Here is a 23,755-nt window from a genome sequence, read left to right as displayed (position 1 = left end):
ATGAGTCCCGCTTCGGATACGGATTCTGCCATGCAGGTGGGATATGAACTTAGTGGCTTATTTACGCGGGCTTTTAATAGGTACCTTAACTAAAATACAAAGTGCTATGGCATCTTTAACAATGCATTGTTTGTCCGATTCAGACCTCAGATGATGCATACGAGAAATTCATTCTGCGACACCTTCAGCATTACGGTCTGTTCACTGGTAGGCATAACATGAACTGCGATGTAATACCTGTCCTTTTGTAACGTTAGATCTCTTTGAAAAGCTTTCAGAGAAGTTGTGTTATTCTTGCTCCGTAAAGGAATTCGTTTGTAGGCTATTATAGATGTAATAGTTTCAGGTAGGCCTAAATTAGACCTAGTTGGATGTGAAATGCTCGGCATTACATGTCGCATCTCTCATTTGGTTTCATAGAAAGGATACGTTGTGAAATAACTTTCCAGGTAATCTTAGTTTCTTCATTCTCTGCAGGTACCCCTCCTCCTCGGACCAGTGCGTCATCCTTTAATAGATGGGCAGTTAGTCAAGACTCTCAGTCAGACACCCATTCACCTGACAGCCCTGACTCCAACCCTGATGAAGAACAAGACGCTGAAAAGACGTGTGAGGGCTTTTTTACTTGAACATAGTCCTTGTGGTCTGCTAGTGGCCTTTTGTGATCTTACACTCTTGTGAAGATTCATCCAGTACATTTGTGTGTTTTCATGTTAAATTATGGTGTCTTAAAGTTGCATTGTTAAAGATTAAAGATATGTTTTTTTATTTCCCTTCTCAAATTACTGCTCAGTCTAGAGGTCATTATATCTTACGGTCATATTTGAATTCACCATGGGTGTGGACCCTCTAATATTTGTAAAATTGTTGAGATGTGGTTGTGGATAACCAGAAACAGAGTTTGTCCTTCAAGTGTGTCTGATGACTTTTACAGGAAGATCATTTTGTGTTATGTATTTTGAGCTAATTAATGTGTTGCCTAATTATGGTTGATTGTTTAATTCATGCTCTGCATTACACTATTGACAGTTCCCTTGCACCGGCACAAGCCTCTAAGGACTAAGCAGCTGCTGATTGACTTTGATGGAGGCAGGCCCATTCCTCGTCTAAGGGAGCCACGTGATCTCTTTGCCATCCCCTCCCTCTCCAGTCCGTTTCAGGGTGTACGCTGGCCTGTTGAGTGTGATATCACTGTGGGAGACATTCAACATATAGGTACTGACGTCATATAAATTGATTCTTAAATGTAGTCCTGAACAAGATTGACATCAAACATTCTGTCAGCCAGTCAAACAGTCAATTGAATAGCACATTTCATAGACATTGCAATTCAGTGCAATGCAGATTGAACCAAAATAACCCTGAGGTCCATAGGCAGGCTGTATGACTATGGTCATGCACATTACAAATCAGTTTCACGTCATGTTTTACCTCGTAAGAATGGGATCCACCAGAGGCAGAGCCTTTCTTCCAATGTACAGGCCATGAGAGGACACCTATGCCAGTTGGGGAGGAGAAAGGAAATATCGTTTATTTAATCAATCCAGGTATGTTATTTATATTCACATATATTATGGGGGATAAAACGTAATATAACGGTCTATTTACAAATGTGTTTTTCTGAGACAGATCCATCTCTCTGCATTCCTCTCTGCGCAGTCTGACTGGTATAATAGGGGGTTGATCTGCAAAGGTGGCTTTTTGGGAAACCCATTAACAATAGGCTCTAAAGAAATCCCGCTACAATAGGAAATCCTTGAAAGTTTTAATGTTTACAAGTTACATCACCAGAGATAGTTTGCTTGCTTGGTTGCTTTCCACAGATATGTCTGCTAAGCATCTCTACAGTGACGTTAGAGAACACCTGTTTATTTTGCAGTTGCACTCATTGCAAACAAATGGCACCTTAAACACATTTTGATGCAAAATGTGACTAATCACTTGCAGTCTGGAGCACTGCTTTTCTCATTATGAAAACAAAATTACTAGTGTCATCTTGGAGGATCAGTTCCTGTTTTTTTGTGAACCCCTGCATGTTGACACTGGCAGCTACAAAGACAGCTCACTTCACCTGCTCCCGAGTGGGCGGTAGCCAGGGTCCCATAAAGAATGCCCATTGTTCCAGCAGCCAGGAGGACCCTCTGCCCCTGTCCTTTGAGTCCCGATTTGAGAGCGGAAACCTTCAGAAAGCAGTGCAGGTGTAAGGGTCAGATCTTCAGTTTTCACACAGTTAACACATCAGCACTTTAACATCATGGATTTATTGAGTTTCTCTTTTTTCCAGAGGTGTCCATGACTATGAGCTGACTCTTCGGCATGACCTCTACACTACTAAGCATACACAGTGGTTCTACTTTCGGGTGCAGAACATGAAAGCTGGCATCACTTACCGTTTCACCATCGTCAACCTGCTCAAGCCTAGTAGCCTGTACAGTGCAGGCATGCGTCCACTTCTGTACTCAGACCATGCTGCAAGGGAGCAGGGCCAAGGATGGACCCGGACAGGGGCCAACATAAAGTACTACCGAAACAATAGGGAACAGGACGACAAGCCTCTGTACTCCCTAACCTGGACCCTGGAGTTCCCGCATGAGGGTGACTCGTGCTATCTGGCACACTGCTACCCTTATACCTACTCAGACCTACAGCGTTATTTGTGTAGTGTGGTGCGTCAGCCCAACACAGCAGCCTACTGCAAGCTGCGGGTACTATGCCGTAGCTTGGCAGGAAACCCGGTCTATGTACTGACCATCACTGCCCCGAGCAGCAGCCTAGATGAGAGTCACGTTAAGCAGGCTGTTGTGGTGACTGCGAGGGTACACCCAGGAGAGACCAACAGCTCTTGGATAATGCAGGGCTTCCTCGACTTCCTTCTTGGTGACTCTCCTGATGCCTTTCTACTACGAGAGATGTTTGTCTTCAAGGCAAGAAAAGCAATGTTTCTTTAAATTAAAATAGCCAAGCAATGAAATAATATCCACAGGTGGATAGTTATCAGTGTGCCCGCATGTCTTAAAGGTAATCCCCATGCTCAACCCTGATGGAGTGGTGGTTGGGAACTATCGCTGCTCACTGGCTGGTCGTGACCTCAACCGGAACTATCGCACACTCTTGCAGGAGTCGTTTCCCTGCGTTTGGCATACTTGTAATATGGTGAAAAGGTGAATGGACATTCAGTGTAGAGAGCAAGCAACTGTCTTGATGTCAGAAAGATAATGGAGACATAGGGTAATTGCTTTGGTTTTAACATGACGCTAAAGACAACTGGTTTTAGAGGTTTAGGTAATGGGATAGTGGAGATGACTTATGACTGTTGCTACAGCAACCTGCTAGTTGTAAAAGGGGTTATAGTGACATTAGTTTGTGTAGAAGTCTTGACTAGAGTTGTTTTCCTTGATCCCCAGGCTGCTGTCAGAGAGAGAGGTGGTACTATACTGTGACCTCCATGGACACAGCAGGAAAAACAATGTCTTCATGTATGGCTGTGACAGTAAAAGCAGGACCTCAGTAAACCTCCAGGAAAGGGTATTTCCTCTGATGATGAGCAAGAATGCTCATGACAAGGTGAAAAGAAATGCCAGAATATTCTCATGCTTATGCTGTTTACTTTTTTTTTTTTATATATATAAAATAAAGTCGTGTTTAGTTTAAGTACTACAGATATGATGAATTCATATATTGATTGTGAGCACTTTTGTTGGATCTTGTTGCAATGCTTCTTTTGTTACCCTAGTTCTCTTTCAGGAGTTGTAAGTTCAAGGTTCAGAAAACCAAAGAAGGCACTGGCCGCATTGTTATGTGGAAGCTTGGCATTAGAAACAGCTATACCATGGAGTCAACCTTTGGAGGCTCCACACTTGGTAGGGTGCTGCTGAGTTCTAAAAAAAGTAAATTGTATTAGCCTCTGAGATTCTTTGTAACATTTAAAGTTAAAGTTTAAGTTCACCCCCTATCTCCACCGACTGCATTATTTTTAAAATGCCATAAAGTGGGCCAGGGGCTGAGAGGGTGTGGGGGTGGGGGTTTGTGTGTGAACTCCTGTGAATGATGCGTCTCCATCAGCAAATGAAAGTGAGACTCAAAATCAAGGGTCCGGCATGACGCGAATACCAAATGGTCATTGATGTGTTAAATCAAAATCCAGTAAGCTGCAGTTACCTAGGAGTAGAGAGATGTAAAGTAGTGCCTTTACGGGTTCACCAGAGATAAAGCATTTCACAATTTACCCTGTGCGTTATTTGCAGGTAACAGAACAGGAACACATTTCACCACTCGAGACCTGAAGTCAATAGGGTATCATCTTTGTGACACGCTGCTGGATTACTGTGACCCAGACGCAACCAAGGTAAGCCAAGGATAGCCAAGTCTATCCACTATTTTAAACTGTGTGTACCTTGAGCTTGTCTGTGAATGTGTAAACATTTTAACATAGTGCTTTCAGTAATAGAAATCCTAAACAGTTACACACTGGTAGATATTTAGTTTTCTGCTGGTTTGTGATATAATGGTAAGACCCATCTTTTAATTGGTAAGCTAGTCATTAAAGTCAGTTATAGAGCAGTATTTGTTGTTTTTCCCAGACAAGCCAGTGTCTAGCTGAGCTGAGTGCTTTGCTCAGACTGGACATCAGAAGGAGGCTAGGGCCGGACTCCAACGGATCCCTTGGTGGTCTCTCTGTCTCTGATATTGAATCCAGGTGATGACAACATCTGTCTTTACAAAACAAAGTTCCCTTACACACAGTCATATAAGTTCCACTGATCTCTAAATGATCCGGTCAGACATAGGTAATTAGATTGTCTTTACATTCCTGCAGCACTGGTGGCTCCAACAGTTCAGAGTCAGATGGCCCTCCATTGAACCTAGTAAATATCCCTCACCAGGTTTGCAGTGCCCTTTTCAGTTCTCAGTCGGTAAACTGTTATTTCTTCCGGTTGCAAGCAAACATTCTGTACTAACTGTATCATGTTTACTCAATGTCAAATCCACCTGCAGAAAAGGCACCTCAGAAGTCGCAAGGAAAGAGATCAACTTCATCGAAAGGTAGGGCGGGAAACGGTATCTAAGACCCACAGTGGAAACGACACTAACCTCTGAATATATTGACATGAACACACTTGGGTTAATTACAAGTATACTAAACTGATCAGGACTTAATGAACAATATTTATTTTGCACAGGAATCCCAGCCCAGCAGTGTGCATGGCAAGAAGACTCAGGATATGTTAGCCATGGTGAAAGAAACAGAAAAAAGACAGAAGGTAGAGGCAACACAACAGAGTGGAAGTGCATGGAGTCATCACCACTCCTCACAGGCCCATGGGATTTACCACAATACTGGCCAGGTGAATTCACAATCCTTTTCCAATCTCTGAGTATAAGTCTATACAATTGTTGTACAGAAGCCTCCACAGAAGTATAGATACGTTTAGGTTTGGTGAGGATTATGGTGATTGTATGACTTTCCTCTCAAGTTGTTTTTGTGTGCATTGCCAGTGGCACTTGAAAATCTCATGAAGTATGTTGCAGGAAGGTTCCCTGGAGGCTGTGTCAACACACAACATGGGCAGAGCTGGAGCACACTTGTGTGGGGGTACAGATCTTTTTGTATTTGGAGAGATTTGTGCTGATTGTGTTGTACCTGGGCCTATTTAACCAGTGGACAGAAATGACATAGAGATAATTGTTTTTGGTTGTTCATCGGTCTCTTCATGACTAGGTGAGGCTGCGCCTTCTGACCCACATGGCCCAGTCAATGGTGCTGCTGTCCAGCAGTCTGATCCTCAGGACAGGCAGGTACACCCAATCCATATGGCCGCCATGACGCTCTGCCCCAGAATCAGAGCCAGCCAAGGTCAGACCTCATGGATATGTCATGACTTTCATTCTTTAAGATTAGATTGAGATTAGCTTTTTCGGTTGTCACTGTGTAAATTGCATTGTTTGTTGTACGCAGGTGAAATCTGTCTCACAGTTGATTCATACATTTTAAAAGTAGTTTCAATGTATTTTAACAACTGTTTATTCCTCCTTCAGGAAAACCCACGCATTACAAACTCCCAGCACATAGGTAAGAAAAACGAATTATTATTGTTTGCACATTTGACAGATATGTGCACATGAAAGCACAAACAGTGTTTGAAATACTAGTTACCAGTTTCAGCTCAATGCTCATACTCCACATTCAAACGCTTAGTATGCGCAAACGCAATGTATGATATATGGGCTGAAAACAGAACGAAATTATTTTTGTGTGTTATTCTTGGTTATGTAGTATTTGCTATGTAGTCATATTTTTGTCCAATCCTTTGAGATTATTCTACCATGTCAGTCTACATGCTCCTTTGGCTTCTGCCGTCGTCTTTGTCGGTTCCATATCTTTTAGCCTGTCAACAAATAAACATGTACACTATCCTTAAGGGGGTCTCAGAGCGCGATTTATATTTACAACAGTGGTATAAAAGTTTTGTTGTGTGCCTGGCTCAGGGTGGCCCAAGAGAGCGTGCCCACCAGCTGGCTGGGGTCCTGCAGGTCTGTTTGCTTCTACTTGGGCAGATCTCAGCATCAGAGACCAACCTGCAATAAACACAGGACCGTAGCCAAAGTCTCCATCAGATACTACATACCCGAGTCTGGACCAGCCATGAGCTCCACCAGCCGAAAGTGGACACTCGGGAGAGGGAAAAAAAATTATACTAATGGTGAGCCTTAATGGATTCACTACAATAAAATGTCCACTGGATTGATGATAAATGTCTTCAAGGCTCAGCCACTGTGAAAAATGTGGATAAATATGCAACGATGTATACAAAAATGAAGAACTGCTCTCTTGGAGTTTATAATACCATGAGTCCTTACAGGTCTCTCTCAGTCAGCAACTGTGAAGAATGATGACAAAGACTTGGCCCATGAAGCTCCCAGCAGTAAACCCAAAACATGCAGTACCACTCTCCTTCCTGATGTTCACTGCATGGACCTTCAGGGGAAAAGGTGCTTAGCATTTCATTCCATTTTGTATTGAGCGCTATTACTAATCCATGCTCAGTCCTAGTTCATGTTTGAAACATTTGACCTATTTTGAGAGCAGTCAGTCTGTGAGATTTCCAGTGCAGCTGTGGAATAACTTTTTCTCGCCAATGGTAACCACACACACATTGTCAACATTCAAATGGTAATGTAATATTAGAATGTAAATATTTTTTGTATAGTTATGTTGTTCCACCTTCTACAGAGTTAGAAGAGCAAATTGGTCTCCCCGTGTTTATGTAACTTTTCTCTTCGTCCACACACTGTATCTTGCAGTCATGCTCAACCGTCAGGTGACCAGGCAGGATTGGGTGTGATCAAGCTGGACACGGGGAAATGGACACAGCTGAGGGGAGGCATCTGTCAGAACACTGCTAGGGTTGTCCCAGCTGAGAGCAGGTACGCTCAGAGAGCTTATTATTCATCTGCTCATCAACGGGTCCCTGATTTGACCAGACACTGACACTGAAACCTGGCCATTGTGTTCATGTTCTTATCCAGTTACAGGGATGATACAACTATCACAAAAGAAACCCAACTCACTATTTGGCTAAATACAGCTCTTCCATACATGATTAAAGAAAGGAGAGTCCAGTTACTGCAGAATGACCTTGAACCAGTCATTGAGTTATGACCTGTGTATACACTTGGCACTGTCTATAGCTTTGATATGGGAAGTAAAGTAACAACCACCAAACATATCAGAGATTAGAGATAAATGTTTTGGTAGTGCAGAAACTCAGACACTGCACAATGTAGTACTTACATGAAATAATTTTGTCCTTTTTAAATATAAAATGAATGTGTGCTCTGGAAAGTGACAAAATTTGAAATGGGGACCCTGTTGTTGATGTTTTTGATCGACATGTTTAAATCATGCAGAAAATCCCTTTCGTTGACAATGCAAAAAAATGTTTTTGTGAAAAACAAGAGACATTACCCAACTGCTTCTCGTTGCAGTAAAGGAAGCAAATCATAACAGCATTTTTTCTTTGCACAGATTGACCCTAAGACCTCTGGCAGATGACCACAAGACATGTCTATTACCTCAGGTGACGTTACAAGTCTCTCATGACACACCTGCGGAGTGGGACAGACCATCCAAACTGCAGAGGCAAGGCCTGGCCACATCCACAGAGCAGCCCCTAGCGGAGGAACACTCTACCACAGACACAGACCAGGCTGGTGACAGGCCATGCTGCCAGGCCAAACAAAGCTGTTAGGTACTGAGTTAAGGATCAGGTTTGCCAGCAGGGTCTGTCGTAAGTGTACGCCTCAGTTATAAGCAGGGCTGTCTTAGGTGAGGGAGCACGTATGGGTTCGTGTTTGCATTGCTTTCACCAAGACACAAATCATTAGACAAGATTGATTTGATTTGATTTTTAAGTTTGGGTTACTACACATTTGTAATGACCTGCGATAGCAAAGTAGACCAGCACAAAACCAGTTATTTTCATTTACTGACTTTATAGGCGGTCTGTTTGGACCTCTTGTATTCGATCAGTACATTTATTTCACAACATTAAAATAAAGAAATAAAAGCTTTTGTATCTACTCAGATATTTACATATGGATATATCTCACTCGTGTGTGTCTTGGATATTTACGTATGGATATATCTCACTCATTCGGTCCAATTCCACTACAATTCAGTGGCAATATGATCATCACCAATCTAATGTTAAGGGGGTAATTAAAAGCTTATTGTATTTTACATAAATAATGTATGTAATAAAAAAGGCCCTTATTGTAATATAAAAATCACCATTCTAGTCAAGTTCCATGACTAATATCCCGGTCATGCTGTCAGCCCCTGGACTCCAACAAACTGCTGAAGGTGAAAATGACTTTCTGTGTGATGCACCATTTCTCGAAGGGCCACAAATCCTGACAGGGCCTGCACAAAGGGAAAAAACACTGCACTGTCAAAACAGCTATTTCAGTTCAGACTCTGTATTAGTAATACAGTAAAAAAAAAAAAAAAAAAAAGTCAACTGACGAAATAACCAAATATTAATCATGCACATCCACTTAACTGTTAGAATCAACTGCAAACTGAATGGAATTATACATTTAAGATTCTTAAATGTTTTTGTGTCATATTGAGTGATGTTAAGGGGGGGGGGGGGGGGGGGGTAATCGCCAAATGCACAAAGAAAATAGTATTACCTCTGTCAGTACCAACAAGGACAGCACTATATGAACCCCTCTTTCCAGTGGCTGGACAAGTATGGACTCGTTAAAAAGTTGAAACAAGATGAGTGGAAACTGCAAAAGTAGACTCAGTAGCCAAAAGCCAGCCAGCTCTGGTACCTGTAATGGAAAAATGGAAATTAAACGTTAAACTTGATTTGACCTAAAAGATAAAACAGTTTGTGTGGAGAAAGAACTGTACCTTCTCTTGTAAGTTCCCAACATAGCCGAGGTAAAGCCTGATTCCCTCAATAAGTGTCATCAAAATCAGGACAGTAACCAGAATAAACTTGTAGTACTCAGGAAGGGCTGGGTACTACACGATAGGGGTAAGTAAGAAATTCCATTAGTGTGTAGATTCATGTCTTAAGAGCAAATGTCTGTAAGGATCAAGCAATGTTGGCAGGGGTCAAAAATAGATTTGGCTCAAATTTAACACAGTGATAGTACTTGACCCACAACCCCTCAAAATAGCTTGCTCTTAATTAGTCGCACGGACAATAAACGTGATAAGTATCCGTTGTTACCTTGAGATGCAGCATGGTGACTTCACATACCCACCACATAGGGAAAAACCACAGGTTGAAGCAAAGGGACATCTGAAGAGGAAGACTGGAGACAACTTCATCATCTAAGAATACAGGGAAATGCCTATCGTTACGGTAGGCATCAATAGTGAGCACTATGCACTCTGTTTATCATGCAAACAAGCTTGCTTACAATGGCTCATTCTAGTCAGCAATCGCAAACTTTCGCTGTTCAAAACTCACGACAAATCCATCAGTAAATGTAACGGTAAATTAAGCAAACGTCTAACCTCTAATCTTGCACTAAACTGCCAGCTAGCGACTGATGTTTAGCTTGAGAGCCAGTTGGCTATATAGCAGCGTTAGCTAGCTTTCGTTCAAAAAATGTACCTCTGCTGGCGAGCTGTGGTTCGCACCTAGCTTCTTTCTTTAGAAATTTTTAGTTACCTTTACTTAGAAAAGCAGAGTGATCTTCAGGAGTTGGTTGCGTACGATTCTGGTCAATAAACACGGTTCTTGTGAGTCCTCCCAGTCGTTGCCTTAACTGCTCTGGTAGTTCCATGTTTCCCACATGTAGCCGTAGAAACATCAAAACAGACGCTTTGCTCTCTAGTGGAGTCCTTCGAGCGCACTTGTGGGCGTGTACATACAATAAAGACTCCATCCTAGACAGACATAACTCGAATCTCTTTACAAAGTTGGAATTCTTACCGACTTCTTGTAGACTTCGAAATAATTACATGATAGACTCTCAGAGACTAACTTAAACTGGACACTAACCTTTTCATAGTGATCTATCTATTAGATTATATAAATGGTAATATTTTGGGTGAACACTTGAGACGAACAAATTTACATATGTTTTGCATTTATTAAAAATATTCAATGGTTATTTTGAGCGTGATACAAAACAGAGTAGCCAAAACTATAGCCTTCAGCCTAGTGAAAAAAGTGTGCAGTGTCTGGCTTAGACTTCAGTGTCTTACTTACTTACTTAAGTGCGATCCAAACCACACACACAAACATTGACAGATGACTCTCTCTGAAACAACAACTGATGTTTTTCCAGTGGCTCGGTGTGTGTGTGTGTGTGTGTGTGTGTGTGTGTGTGTGTGTGTGTGTGTGTGTGTGTGTGTGTGTGTGTGTGTGTGTGTGTGTGTGTGTGTGTGTAACGCCAGCGTTACAGGGCCATTCTCAGAACAAGTTCATAAGACGTCCACAGAGTGCAGAGTTCCAAGGCGGTTATATGTGTCATAGAACCGGAAACATGCTTGATACTGCAGTAGCTTTTCAGCAAGATGACTTCTCCTCACTCCTTTTCCCAACTCCACAGTCAGGTCGGAGTACCTTAGTGATGAATGAGTCAAGGTCATTACACTCCCAGACACTATAACCTAGATATGTAGACTTTATATACTGCATATGAGGAAAAAGATAGAGAGCCACCTGTGTGATAGTTTCCAAAAGACCAGGGTGTTCATTGCCATCAGTACAGACAATAGAAAGAAAAAGCCCTCGAGATTTCCATCACCCAGTGTACTGGGATAAAATCCACCTACAAATGATTTTTACCACAAAACAATCAACAACTCGAATGCATAAATTAGTTTCTGAGGACGGAGTTTACCATTAAAGTATCGTCTTCAAATTCAGTTTGATGCTATATGGTCAAGTGAGGGACAGATAAACATTGTTGCTCCCACAAGCCACCAGGGCTGTGCACTATGTACATGTAGCTCTGTGATCTGGGTCGGAAAAGCTTTCACAGCAAGCAAGGCCAATTAGATGATGATTCAAGAAAAATATATATGTCATCACAAAATTAGCCTGCAGCTCCAAAAATACAGCAGGCAACTTACCGCCAGACACAGAAAAGACCAGCTGGATAATCAGGGCACCCAGGAAACATCCTCCTCCATATGATAGAGTCAGAAAGTGCAGAGCAATTCCACGCAAATGGCTGGGAGTCAGACAGAAGCAGATGATGGCGCCTGAATGAAGTTTGGTGAGAGAGAATTTCAGAAGGAGTTTCAATGTTTTTGAGTGCCCCACGATGATCTTTAGGAAAGAAGAGGACTTACATGCTGGGGTTACCAAGGCCTCTGCAACTCCTAATAGAATATACTGGGGTGTAAGCTGGAAGCAGGTCATGGAGGACACCTGCAGCACCTTTCCTGACAAGGTCTGCTGCACCTGGGGGTACTCCTTCCTGTAGATCTCTGAGATGCCAGCCACCAGTGTAGAGAGAGTGGCACATGTGTGACCAAGAGCTTCAGGCAAATAAACACAAGCACCACTGAATTCAAACAGTCATATTGCTCTCCAGTCCACATATTTGAATCTACTATAGCAATGAATGCTTATTTGAATGAATAAATGTTTATTTGAGAGACTAACATGACTTAACACTTTAAACCTTACTTATTGCTGTGGCTGGAAGGAGAGGTTTTTTCTGCAGGAACAGGTGGCAGGTGCTCACAAACTCCAGTAAGGGAGCAAGCAGCAGGAGTGGCAGGATGCTAATCACATTCATGGCAGCTATGGGCAGCAGAAAGCCGTTGACGTTTAGATTGGAGTGCATGGTCTGGAGATAGTAGCCTGATGGGATCTGTACACCAGTGCACAGTTACACTGGTTAAGATGTTTCTTCAAGGGCTTCAAATAAAAGCTTTTGAGAGGTGACCACTGTCAAAATTCATGATTACCTTTATTTGAGGATATCAACTAATTGACTATAAAAGAGATTATACAGATCATACATATGGGTTGTAACCTTTTAAATGACTTGCCTGTGTTGTGCACGTGCGGTATAGAAGCTGGAGGACAAAAAGAGGGAATAGTTTTGCCAGGATCTTGACGTCCTCAACATGTGTCTCACTGTAGCGGCCACCATTGTTCTCCTTAGCACGGTCCAGCCAACTAGAGACATCCCCACTCAAGTGTCGGTAATGTAAGCAACACATCTTCAATGAGTTCAGGAACACACCCATTGTGGTCAGCAAGGAGCTACCTAGAAAAAAGCAACAAATCGGTTTGTTGTGTAATGAATGTTCTTTCTGAATGTTCTGAATTATATCATGAATATATGGTTAATATGATTTATTAAGAAGACTTATTATAGTTTTGGTCAAATAAAGAATCTAAGCATCATTTTGCAGAAATGTTACCTTTTTTTGGACGGAAGGTGAGGTTGCTTCGCACCATATGTATGGCAATCAGTGCAAGGAGAACAGAGGTAAATGGAATAAGGAATCCTAGATTTTTGGCCACAGACTGCTGTATGTATGAGATCCCCAAGAACACCACTGTGGAATTCAGATTGACCAGCCAATAGAACCTATAGATGCAGGTGAGAATCTTACATGCACTCTCTTCTTTTTATATGCTCTGTGTCTCATATTCAGACAATCATCATTTGTGGTAGGGCTGGTTTATATATCTTAAAATATGATTGACAGATTTAAGATGCAATGTATAAAGATGAACAGAAAATCTTGGTCTTAGACTATGTATCATTTAACATTCAATAGTAAGAACACTCTGCTTTGAATACTTTGCTGTGCTGCTGTGTACTTTTGAAAGTAACATTTGAATGCAAGCCTTGATTGGCTGTATAGGAAAGTTAAGGCAGCTCCAGAGCATTAAGAGTAAGGTGACTGCCTGTCTGAAATCATTTTGATTCACTGATTTATTCAAATAATCGCTCAGTCCTAATTTTGTATATCATCTATATTACACATTTAATTAATCCAATTAGTTGTTAGTGGTCTGATGAAATGTATACAGATTCTACTTTTAGGAACTGCTGTCCAATCAGCATTTACACGGCACATATTAGGTAGAGAACCATGGAAACCCACCAGTTGAAGAAGGAGAGGAGCTGATGCTGGTCATAGCCCTGCAGGTGGTAGGATCCCAGTGGGCAGAGGATGGCTCGGATGCCCCCGATGCCCAGAGCAGCAGCCAGGAGCCCAATGTAGAACAGAATCTGCTGCTCCCTGGGCTCCAGGTGGTGGATCATATTGTGAGTGTCCATGTAAAAGTCCTCAAAAGGGAAGGCCACCACTGGAAGCATAGCAGTGCCTAGAAATTGAGAGAATTTGGAATTCGAGAGAAAGCTGAAAAGGAACTGATAGAATACAGTCTCTTTAAAGATGTTGTGGTGTTGCAATACCTCTAGGAAATGGAGCCGGATGAGTAGTGAGGTGAGCATCAACTTGAGTCAGTCTAGGCAGGCAGTCTAACTTAGTGCAGGTGGGAGGCTTCAATAGCTTTGCCTTTGTTGATGTTTGTCACTAGTGTAAAACATTCTACTCATTGTGACCTGTACCCAGTTTTTGTAAAGTCACTCAGGTTGTACTAGATATGTTAAGTTATGTAGAATAATACGTATCAGTGATTCTTGAGATAAGGGACAAAACAGGTTTTGATTTTCCCAAAAAATATTTGGATAACTTCCAAAATATATGATTACATTTCTGTCAAATGAAGTTTTGTCTATCCAAACATGTTTTGGTTCAACCTCCCAGTTGTAGATTTTTTATGTTAATTGAATGTTTGCTGGGTCAGCACTTGATTTTTGTCAACACCATAATAAACATAAATAGACTTATGGAAATGATTTTAAATGATCTTATCAGAAATGTTTGTACTCATTAGTTTTCCCAGTTCCCCTTATAATGTACACAGGTCTTTAAATCATTAAAAACAAAAGTTTAGAGCCAAAGAAGTCAATGTTAAATGAGTAGAATTGAAATCATACCACAAATTACATTTGTCTTTAACCTTCAGATTTAACAGAGACATTTTTAAGCATTAAAAATACACATCTACATTGGAAATGTGTTAGTCTTTGAACAAATATCCTTCAAGGAATGAAACAGATACCATTTTTTTTTTTAAACTATAAAATACTATATCTGAAGGAGTTGACACTCTATATCTAAACTAGATTTTATTTGACACATGAAACTGAAATAGCAATAAAAATCCATAGGAAGTGATATTTTTGGCATAAACAGCATTAAAATGATTAAAATGGACACTAAAATGGCCTTAGTCAACACCATCAGTGAAAGTCAACTCCATCAGACACAAATGTTGATGGTGTTTGATGGTGTTTTGATGGTGTTGACGTCTGATGGTGTTGACAAAAAAAGTACATTTCTCCTTATATCACACAAGATTCTCACAGGAGCCATCTTGTTTTTCATCTGTTGATCATGGTCCAGCCAATCTATATAAATAAACACTAGATTGCAGAACATTTTACTCTAATGTTGACTCTTTATCCATTTTGGAGTTGATACGCTATGGTTGTGACGTGTGCATATTAGTTAATAGATATGAAAAACAAAGTATTATTAAAAACTTACCAGAGCTCAAATTTTCTCATGTCACCAGGAAGACCAAGGAGGAAGGAAAGGGGTCCTTTGAGTTAAAGCTGCCCTAAATTATTCCTGATTTTTTTCCCAATTTAAAAAAGTCTGATGGTGTTGACGAAAACTCTGGACACATGTTCAACTGACCAGAAAGTACATTCAAAATGTTTCAATTTTTTTTTTTTTTATGTTTGTGAAATAAATACTATGTTATTTACATATGATATAGATAAAGTTCAATTTTATATCACTTTTCAGACTTTTTAAAGCACTTCAGTGTGATGTGACCTGCTTTCGGACATGGGTTTTTGTAGGTACTGGTCACATATAATATCATTAAGAATAAAAACAAAATGTTAGACAACAACAAAACACACTTTGTTGTGCTACCCTTTTCCTGTTGATGAGTTTGGTGAGGCTTTTAAAATATATTACGTACATTTTAAGATAAAAAAACTGTGATTTTTGTCACGGACATGTTTTGTCCCAGGTCTCAAGAATCACTGGTATATGAAATTACTAAATCATTTTCCTGTCTGTGCTGTCCTGTCCTGTCTTTTTCTCCAGTAATATACTCAGCAAACTGAACTGGAAATCTGGATATGGCAATCCCAGGATTGTGTGGTACTAAACCCCACTAAAGGCTTGAAGGCCAATATGATTGCTGTGACTGCCACTCCACGCTTTCTCCACGCGGTCAATTCATTTTCTGGTGTACTGTTTTATATTGAGATAAGTACAGCATCTTTAACACAAAGTTAGAAAAGAGAGTCTTACCAATGAAATGGAGGAGGGCGCATATGGAGAGAACCTTGGTCCTTCCTAGGCATGTCTCTGCAAACCAGCCCACCAGGACTGGTGTGAGTGTGCTGGCTCCAACAAAGCACAGGTTGACAATGGCTGCCTGGTGGTTGTCGTATCCCAGCTTGATTGTGCAGAAGAGGATCATATTGCAGACTATGCCAAAGAAAGTGAAGCGCTCACACAGCTCCACCAAGAGCACGCACATGATAACCTGCAGCTTCTTGCGGGTGTGGCGGGGCTTGCTGTACGGCAGGGCCATCCCGCTTGGCCTCCGTGTGGTGGAGACCCGGCGGAGGAGGTGCGCCTCCTTCAGCCCGGGCGCGTCCACAGCGGCCATGCTGCTGCGCCAGTGCTCTCGTTCTGAATACTCTGAAGAAGAGACGGGCCTTCCTCCCTTCTTTGTAGAACTCCAGGCACGTGCTGTCATTCCACACCTAGCTGAGGGATTTCAGAGACACTGGTGACGAAAGGGTCAGAGGCGCCTGCACGTGTGCACCTCTCCTTGGAATGTGAAAGGCAGTGCTATGTTTACGTTTATGTCCTTTGTCATCGAGACTCATCAAGATGGCACCACTGGGGACTGATACGCTGAATCTACAGCTGTTGGACTGATGTAGTAGGTATACAAGGTTCATTCCCCCTCAGACACTAAGTTTAACAGGCACTATCCAGAAATACTAACCTTTATCTGAGAATGAACACGTCATATGGACTGGCATGGACACAGATGAGTCATATGGACTGGCAATCCGTATGTTTTTTGTTTAGTTCTTGGTACACACAGAACATCCTCATGAGGATGACTCAATTAACAAGCTAGTATTAAATAGACATTGGCAATAAAATAGCAAATTAAAATTAATTAAGTCTTGAGCCAGATAATATACTATAAGAATGTCACACTCATCTGTTGAAGAGTCACCCAGTGAGGACATAATTGTTGGCTTGTTTTTAAGAGGGACTGACACAATTAAACCGAATATGTGAAGTGTGTGATATGTCTCACAGCTGTGACTATAGAATGTTTAATCTGGTTTCCAAGAAATGACAGAGAACTCTTGTTTTTACACCCTTTTAATACCAACATTTTATATAGAACTGCCTAAAACTTAAATTTCTTATTTTGTCACTTTTACCACCACATGAGACTTAATCAATAGATGTTTATATCCACATTTCACGGTCAAAATCAGAAAGAAAATGAGTGTCTTAAGTTTAAACTCATTCATCCCCCCTGTCAGGGAGAAACGGACACTCCTCCATTATTGGGTGGGTATTCACCTTTTACTGGCTCTGAGTCAAATGTCATCAAAGGCTCTGTGATGGCGACTCACTGTTCTGGATGGTTGCGGTGAGCGGGACCAGAGGATATCTGCCTGGTCTCCCCAATTATGACACTTAGAATGGGCCACACAGGTGGTGCTCAACAGGCCTGAAAGAAAGTCTATGCAAGCTTAACTTGAGTGAGCAGAATGCAAGAGCGAGTGGATTGATGGGAGGGCTGTCCTTCAGCACAAAGAGAAGCATCCCCCTGTGTGGCTTGCTGGTGAATGACCCACAGCTGATGTTGCCAAGGACAACCTGCTCCAAATCCATTCACTAAGTTTGAACACGACAGGATTTATGGACATGTATGTGGCCCCTGTGTTTCAAGAAAATGTTTTCAAAACCTGAATAACTAAGGCGACCCCACCCCCTCATACACACATTCAACACACCTAGGGCAATTAATGTGAACACTGTCTCAAAGAAATTCACACAAACCAAAGTCTGATTCTCAACTGCTCAAATGTAAACCTATAGAGACTTGTTAGGAAAAAAGTAGGAAGAAACCTTGAGCAAACACTGGGTAGCCCATCTCTTTGAGGCAGACCAGGAAAAGAGGTGGGATGTCCCAGAATAGGGATGAATGTATGTGTATGGTAAACATGCTGTGTTCTCAATCTATGTATCATGTGTACATGATAAATTAACCTAATACAAAATAGCGTTGAGTCATCTTGTGTCAGAGCAGTGCAGAGCGATCTTGTAGAGGGGTTATGCTTGGGTGTAATGCTTTGTAAATGTGGCTGTGAGATCTTTGTGATCACTGTTCTTAGAGGAAGGATCATAACCAAACAATATTATTTTCTAAAGAAAAAAAAAAGACAATAAGGATATTACACTTGTCTTTGTTCATTGTTCAACTTTGACAATAGGTCTCTTTTGTATGATTAAAGCAGAATATAGTTTTGTTGTAGTTACCATCCACATCAATACAGTATCATTCAACAGAATCACACATGACAACATGTCATTTGAAATAGATCCGTTCATCAGTATTCCTTCTCGATAAGTGTTCTACTCAACTCTGTAGGGTACTGTTTAGTACATCTCACATCCGCCTCGTTTGTGAAGTTGAAATGTATGTCACAAGGGGGCGCTGTTTCAAAAAGAGTGCTACAATAGCAAAACAAGGGCCAAGCAGATATTTGATCTGTGCCTCCACCCACATCCACTGTATTTGGTGAATCATTTTGTCAGGTCTCTTTGAGGACTGTACCATGGAGGTATTACACAGACCTGGAGAGAGTGGTGTGTTATCATTCCCATTCATCTCAATGGCTACTGCTATGCTAGTGCATTTAGCACAGGAAGCAAGCAAATGGGGGCACCGCCATGTTTACAACTGGGCCCAGTTCCTAGGCCCAAAGTTAGAGGCCAGTCACATACACTGAATATGTCAGTTGACTGAGCTGAGCGGTACATGTCATCCCCTTCTATTCGAGTATTGTGCCAGACAGAGTTCCCCTCTTTGAGCTCTAGGTCCACCTAGAGCAAGCACAATGGTGACAGGGAAAAAACTAACTTTTAACAGGACGGAACCTTCAGCAGAACCACGGCTCGTAAGGGGGGGCCCAATCTGCTTGGAGCCAACTGGATAGAGAGGAAAAGGGGGGTGGCAGGTGATGAACATGCTAGCATACATGTGGTAAATGTACACAATACATACAGAATAATATGGTGAACACAAAATATATTATATTATATATTATTCTTTATTTCAGACACCAAGTTCCATATAAAGTAACAGACATACAATTATAATAAATAAATAAAAATAGAAATAAAGAAAAACAAAAAGATACAACACACATAATACAGTGCATTAAAAAGTATGAAGACATTTGTGCCAATGTCGTCTTAAGTTTGAGGTAAAGCGATAACAGCTCTTTAGAGGGTTGACCAGAGCCTCTACTATGCAGTTCTCAGACTTGTCCAGTCGACACATGAAGCCATACATCAGTTTTCTCAAGAGCGCCTCACAAGTTGGTACGTGCTTAGAAACAAACAACTGACTAGCACTATGCCACCTAGGCACATGAAGCAGCAATCTAAAAGCATCATTGTAAGCTACTTTCAGTCTCTGTATACTCCTTTTCCTGTAATTAGACCACAAATGAGCAGTGTACATTGGTGTTATGTAGGTTCTAAACAGGGAACATTTAACCGAATCTGAGCACATAGAAAACTTTCTTAATAACATATTGGCCTGAGAATATATTTTGCAGCGCTGTCGATATATATCGTTGTCATCAGTCCAATCATCAGAAATGACATGGCCCAGATATCTTATTTCCTCACGGGCACCAAGGGGACTGCTAGATAGATAAAAGGTAGGGAAGGTTAATTTCCTATCCTGATTACTTCTGACTATCATTATGTGGCTTTTCTTTGCATTATATTTAATATCATGGTCTATGCCATACTGAGAGCACACCCTCAGCATCTGTTGCAGCCCAGCACTGTATGGGCTGAGTAAGACCAAATCATCTGCGTACATCAGGTGATTGACAATAGATTCCCCTACAAGACAGTCTGTATTTGTCTTATTCAGCTGGCTTGATAAATCGTCCATATAAACATTAAACAAAAAGGGAGATAAAATTCCTCCTTGTCGAACTCCGTTGCCAACATAGAAAGGAGCTGATACAACATTGTCCCATTTAACATGAAAAGTTTGATTGGCATACCAGAACACCAAAATCCTCACAAGAGGTTTAGGGACACCTCTCGCTAGCAGCTTCATAAACAGTTTTTCATGACAAATTCTATCGAAAGCTTTGGAAGCATCAATAAGGCATAAAAATACAGATGAATTTAGACTTTTGTACCTAGAGACAATCTTCTTTTAAAACCAAACTGATTGTCAGCAGTCAGAACATACATTTCCAATTTCATTAATAGAATTCTCTCAAACACTTTAGACAAGATACTGGCTAATGCAATGGGTCGATAGTTGTCTTTGCTGTTCAGTTTACCAGACTTATCCTTAAGAACAGGCACTAACAGCACTGACATAATAGAGTTCGGTAGAACACCATGAACCATAATTCCAGTAAGACACATGGCTAGTAATGGACTGAGTCTATAACTGGCATTTTTTAGATGCTCTGCAGAAATGCAATCCATACCACAAGCTTTGTTGTTGTCAAGCATGTGGATGGAATCATAGATATCTACTGATCTAACTATCATGTCTGCTGAGAGACCTTTACATTCATTATCAATTCTAATGGTGTTACTTTTAACACAATTAAATAGTTTACTGTAATGCTCTCGCCATAGATCAGCAATCTTCTCTGGACAACTAATCCCCTCGATATCATAAGGGAGGGGATTTCTGTTATTATTTATGATCTTGATCTCCTTCCAGAAGTCAGTAACATTGTTATACTGCATCTTTCTGGCCAGCGAGTCTGCTCTCATTGTGTTTTCATTTTTCTTAACAAAACGAAGTGCATATTTAAAACTAGCATTTGTGAGTTTTTTGTTTTCAAGCAACACTCCCTGTCTGGGTCTGCCTGCCTCTGACCAGAGTCTAAAGGCCTCTCTAGCAGCAGCATGTTGCTCAGACACAAACACATTCCAGCCAGGCCGTATGTTAGGGACCTTCCTCTTGTAATTAATAAAAGGTTCACTGGAAGTATAAAGACATTTGACAATATCATCATACATGGCACAGAGCTTTTCAGTATGATGTTTATCCTTGCAGCTCATATCCGTGCATATAAGGGCATCCCTAGGCAATTCAACATCACTGAGTAAGCTATCAGTTAATAAAGAATATCTGTGCATATCCTCTTTGGTCAATTTTGACCAGTCCAGTTTTTTTGAAGGAGCAGCATTACCATTGTTGGCCAGCAGGGGTACACTCTCAACATTTAGCAGCATAGCAACTGGTATGTGATCAGTGGTGGCCAGTCCATAACATATCTCTATACTTTTCAGTGAGTCATGAGCATCGGCTGTTGTCACAATATGGTCTAGCCAGGAAGTTGTGTGCCAAGCTTCACTTACATAGGTAAAACTTGTACCAGGAAAAAAAACTTTACTTGATATAATTAAGTTAGTTTCAGTACAGAACTGCTGCAGATGTTTTGCGAATAAAGATTTATCTGACATGTCAGCATTAAAATCACCCATGACATAGACACAAGATGAGCTGTTGTCCTCTATGAAGGACTGAATAAAAGCCAACCTGTTCAGAAATTCATCCTCATGGTCATAGGATTCATATGGTGTGTACACATTTAAAATAGTAAATTTCTTTTCATTATGATTAAACTCCAACCCAATAGCCCAGTCAACATTAAGACGCACCACCTTCACCATTGGGTCATATTTTTGGTCCAAAGTATAGCTACGCCACCAGCTATCCTCCCACAAACCATTCTCATGCTGAGATCGGTAGTGGACTCTCCAGCACCATGAAAGTTCTTGTGTAGGGTGTTCAATTTGTCTAGATCTTGCTTGGCCATCCAGGTTTCTTGGAGGCAGACAATGTCACTCTCGTCCAGCAATGTGTCCACCACCGAACGTCTTGATCTATCAGCAGCAGTATGTCCTACTCGGAGGCCACGAGCGTTGTAGGATACGACCCTCATTAATGATCTTCCACGGTCCCATCAGGGCAGCTGGCTGGTGTCTACCTGGTCTCTGCAGATAGGCCTCCAACATTCACCCCAGCATCAAGACTAAGCTGAAGCTCAGTATCCTGAGAGCGGGGGGGTTGCTCTGGTCTGGACGGGCCTCCGACTTCTCCTTTAAAGCGACGAGGCTCATAGTAGCGTCAAACAAAGGCCCCTGAGGGCCAGAGCAGTGGGTCATACATCTCCGCCACATCATTGCATTCGACGGTGACACAAAAGGAGCTAAATCTGCTCTGTGTCGCCTCAATTTTTCGACACTTCACCTCTCGTTTCAGTTTTTCTTTTAAATAGTCACAGAGAGTGCTGGCAGCCAGATTGAGATCAAACTTAGTTGCAAATACACTCACTATCTTTGTTTTGACAGCCACTATGTTGCTGACCACACCAGTCCCAATTATGCCGGTCTTCTTTCTGTCATGCCTCGCTGGAGTTTTCACAGTGCGAGGTGTAGGGCGTAGATGGGCAGAGGTCTCAGGTAGCTGCTTCGGTCTACGTCCATCCCTCACCACCTTGCTCCATGCAGGGGACTGTGTCTTTCTCTGGGCTATATCCACGGTTTGGGCTGGTTGACTGCTATCGGTCTCACTGATCGTTGGTAATGGTCCGTCATTAGCCCTGGAGGAGGTTGTTTCAGGGCCTAGGGGCTTCCCCGCCACAGTTGAAGGGCCCACCAATTGATCCAGTGAGTTCGCTGCAGCAGAGAGGACTGGAGTTGAGGCCAAAGCGCCCAGGCCTGATGGCTTCTCCACAGCAGTCAGACGTTGGTCAAGGGTTGCAGAAACCACCCACAATATATAGTGTATAAGGTAGGGAGAGAGCATTCAAGTATTGTAGAACAGCTAAGTGGGTATACATCGTGCACTCTGCGGTCTGGTGTGGTGTGCTGCAGGTTATCAAGGCAGCAGGAACTTGTGAAGCGATCCCAAGTAGAGCTGGCTAATGCTAACACAGACACAGCAAGTTTGACTAAATTGACTCAATTTTCAAACGTGATTATTCCAAAAGTTGAACAAATACTGATATCCAAATAGTTAGTATTTGTCGTTCCCATCCCTAGCTATTGGCTTTTTATTTATCTAATCAAATAGAAACCATTTATACCGTTTAGTTTTTTACATTTTGTGACAATCAATTGATGTGGTCAAGTTATGCTAGTGTTACACTCGCTCCTCTCTCTGCCCTTCTTTCTCTGGCTCTTTCTTGTTGTACTCTGCGTTTTGGACCAGGACCATACCTGTCAAGTCTTGTTTTATCCGTGAGACAAATGTTCAACATTTCTCACGTCTCACGTACATGATGACACTGTATCTTCCGGATCTCACTAAAACTCAGAGATTTTCTCTCCTAATTGCAGAGAATAATAATTACATTACAAATTATTAAAGTCCATTAGAATGCTGTGCAGTGGGGTGCGATTGAGAGCCTGCCATGTTTGCACTCTGCTGCTCACTACATCTATGTAGCAGAGTTAGGCTATAGTCAACAACGTCCTAATATTCTATATTCAATATTCTTAGCTTCTATGCCCCCAGCCTTTGGACTCTGCCAGAATATCTAAGAATGGCTGAAACGGTTGAAACAGTTTAACATACACTTAAGACATAGCTCTTTGATCTGGCTTATCACTCACTGTAAAAAGGTATTCATTTAAAAAAAATAAACATTTATTTATTTACTCATCCGTGTCTCATTACAAGTGTTTGTAACCCCCCGCCCAAGCAGCTGTCTCTTAGTATGATGATAACCGTGCTGTGTAGTACTTTACGGTGCCAGTGCTGTTAGTACATCATTTGCTGTTGATTTTCTCTGGCAAAATCTGTCTCTTTAAAAGTGTTTTGTAACCTGTAAAATG

General features: G+C 41.5%; 3 protein-coding genes across 3 annotated transcripts; 1 reads left to right on the top strand and 2 right to left on the bottom strand.

Moving 5' to 3' along the window:
• On the top strand, positions 1 to 5,904 carry agbl2 (AGBL carboxypeptidase 2; the record flags this gene model as incomplete). The annotated part of the gene is made up of 17 exons (XM_080841823.1): positions 1 to 36; positions 144 to 207; positions 478 to 609; positions 1,030 to 1,215; positions 1,440 to 1,547; positions 2,050 to 2,200; positions 2,285 to 2,924; positions 3,019 to 3,161; positions 3,405 to 3,564; positions 3,734 to 3,860; positions 4,245 to 4,345; positions 4,581 to 4,696; positions 4,817 to 4,883; positions 4,996 to 5,043; positions 5,190 to 5,345; positions 5,530 to 5,593; positions 5,720 to 5,904. The coding sequence occupies 17 exons, from the start codon at positions 1 to 3 to the stop codon at positions 5,902 to 5,904; spliced, it is 2,484 nt and encodes an 827-aa protein (XP_080697949.1).
• Positions 5,905 to 8,724: 2,820 nt separating this feature from the next.
• tmem17 (transmembrane protein 17) lies at positions 8,725 to 10,308 on the bottom strand (the record flags this gene model as incomplete). The annotated part of the gene is made up of 5 exons (XM_080842021.1): positions 8,725 to 8,923; positions 9,196 to 9,339; positions 9,422 to 9,535; positions 9,747 to 9,850; positions 10,194 to 10,308. The coding sequence occupies 5 exons, from the start codon at positions 10,306 to 10,308 to the stop codon at positions 8,825 to 8,827; spliced, it is 576 nt and encodes a 191-aa protein (XP_080698147.1). The 3' UTR covers positions 8,725 to 8,824.
• Positions 10,309 to 10,951: 643 nt separating this feature from the next.
• On the bottom strand, positions 10,952 to 16,214 carry slc15a5 (solute carrier family 15 member 5; the record flags this gene model as incomplete). The annotated part of the gene is made up of 9 exons (XM_080841822.1): positions 15,905 to 16,214; positions 13,607 to 13,829; positions 12,914 to 13,083; positions 12,536 to 12,756; positions 12,168 to 12,354; positions 11,828 to 12,016; positions 11,606 to 11,737; positions 11,193 to 11,301; positions 10,952 to 11,093 (listed from the first exon to the last, which is right to left on the bottom strand). The coding sequence occupies exons 1-9, from the start codon at positions 16,188 to 16,190 to the stop codon at positions 10,952 to 10,954; spliced, it is 1,659 nt and encodes a 552-aa protein (XP_080697948.1). The 5' UTR covers positions 16,191 to 16,214.
• Positions 16,215 to 23,755: the final 7,541 nt, after the last annotated feature.

Source organism: Sprattus sprattus (assembly GCF_963457725.1).
Source record: "Sprattus sprattus genome assembly, chromosome: 7".
Lineage (NCBI taxonomy): Eukaryota > Metazoa > Chordata > Actinopteri > Clupeiformes > Clupeidae > Sprattus > Sprattus sprattus.
This window is presented reverse-complemented; position numbering and strand designations above follow the sequence as displayed.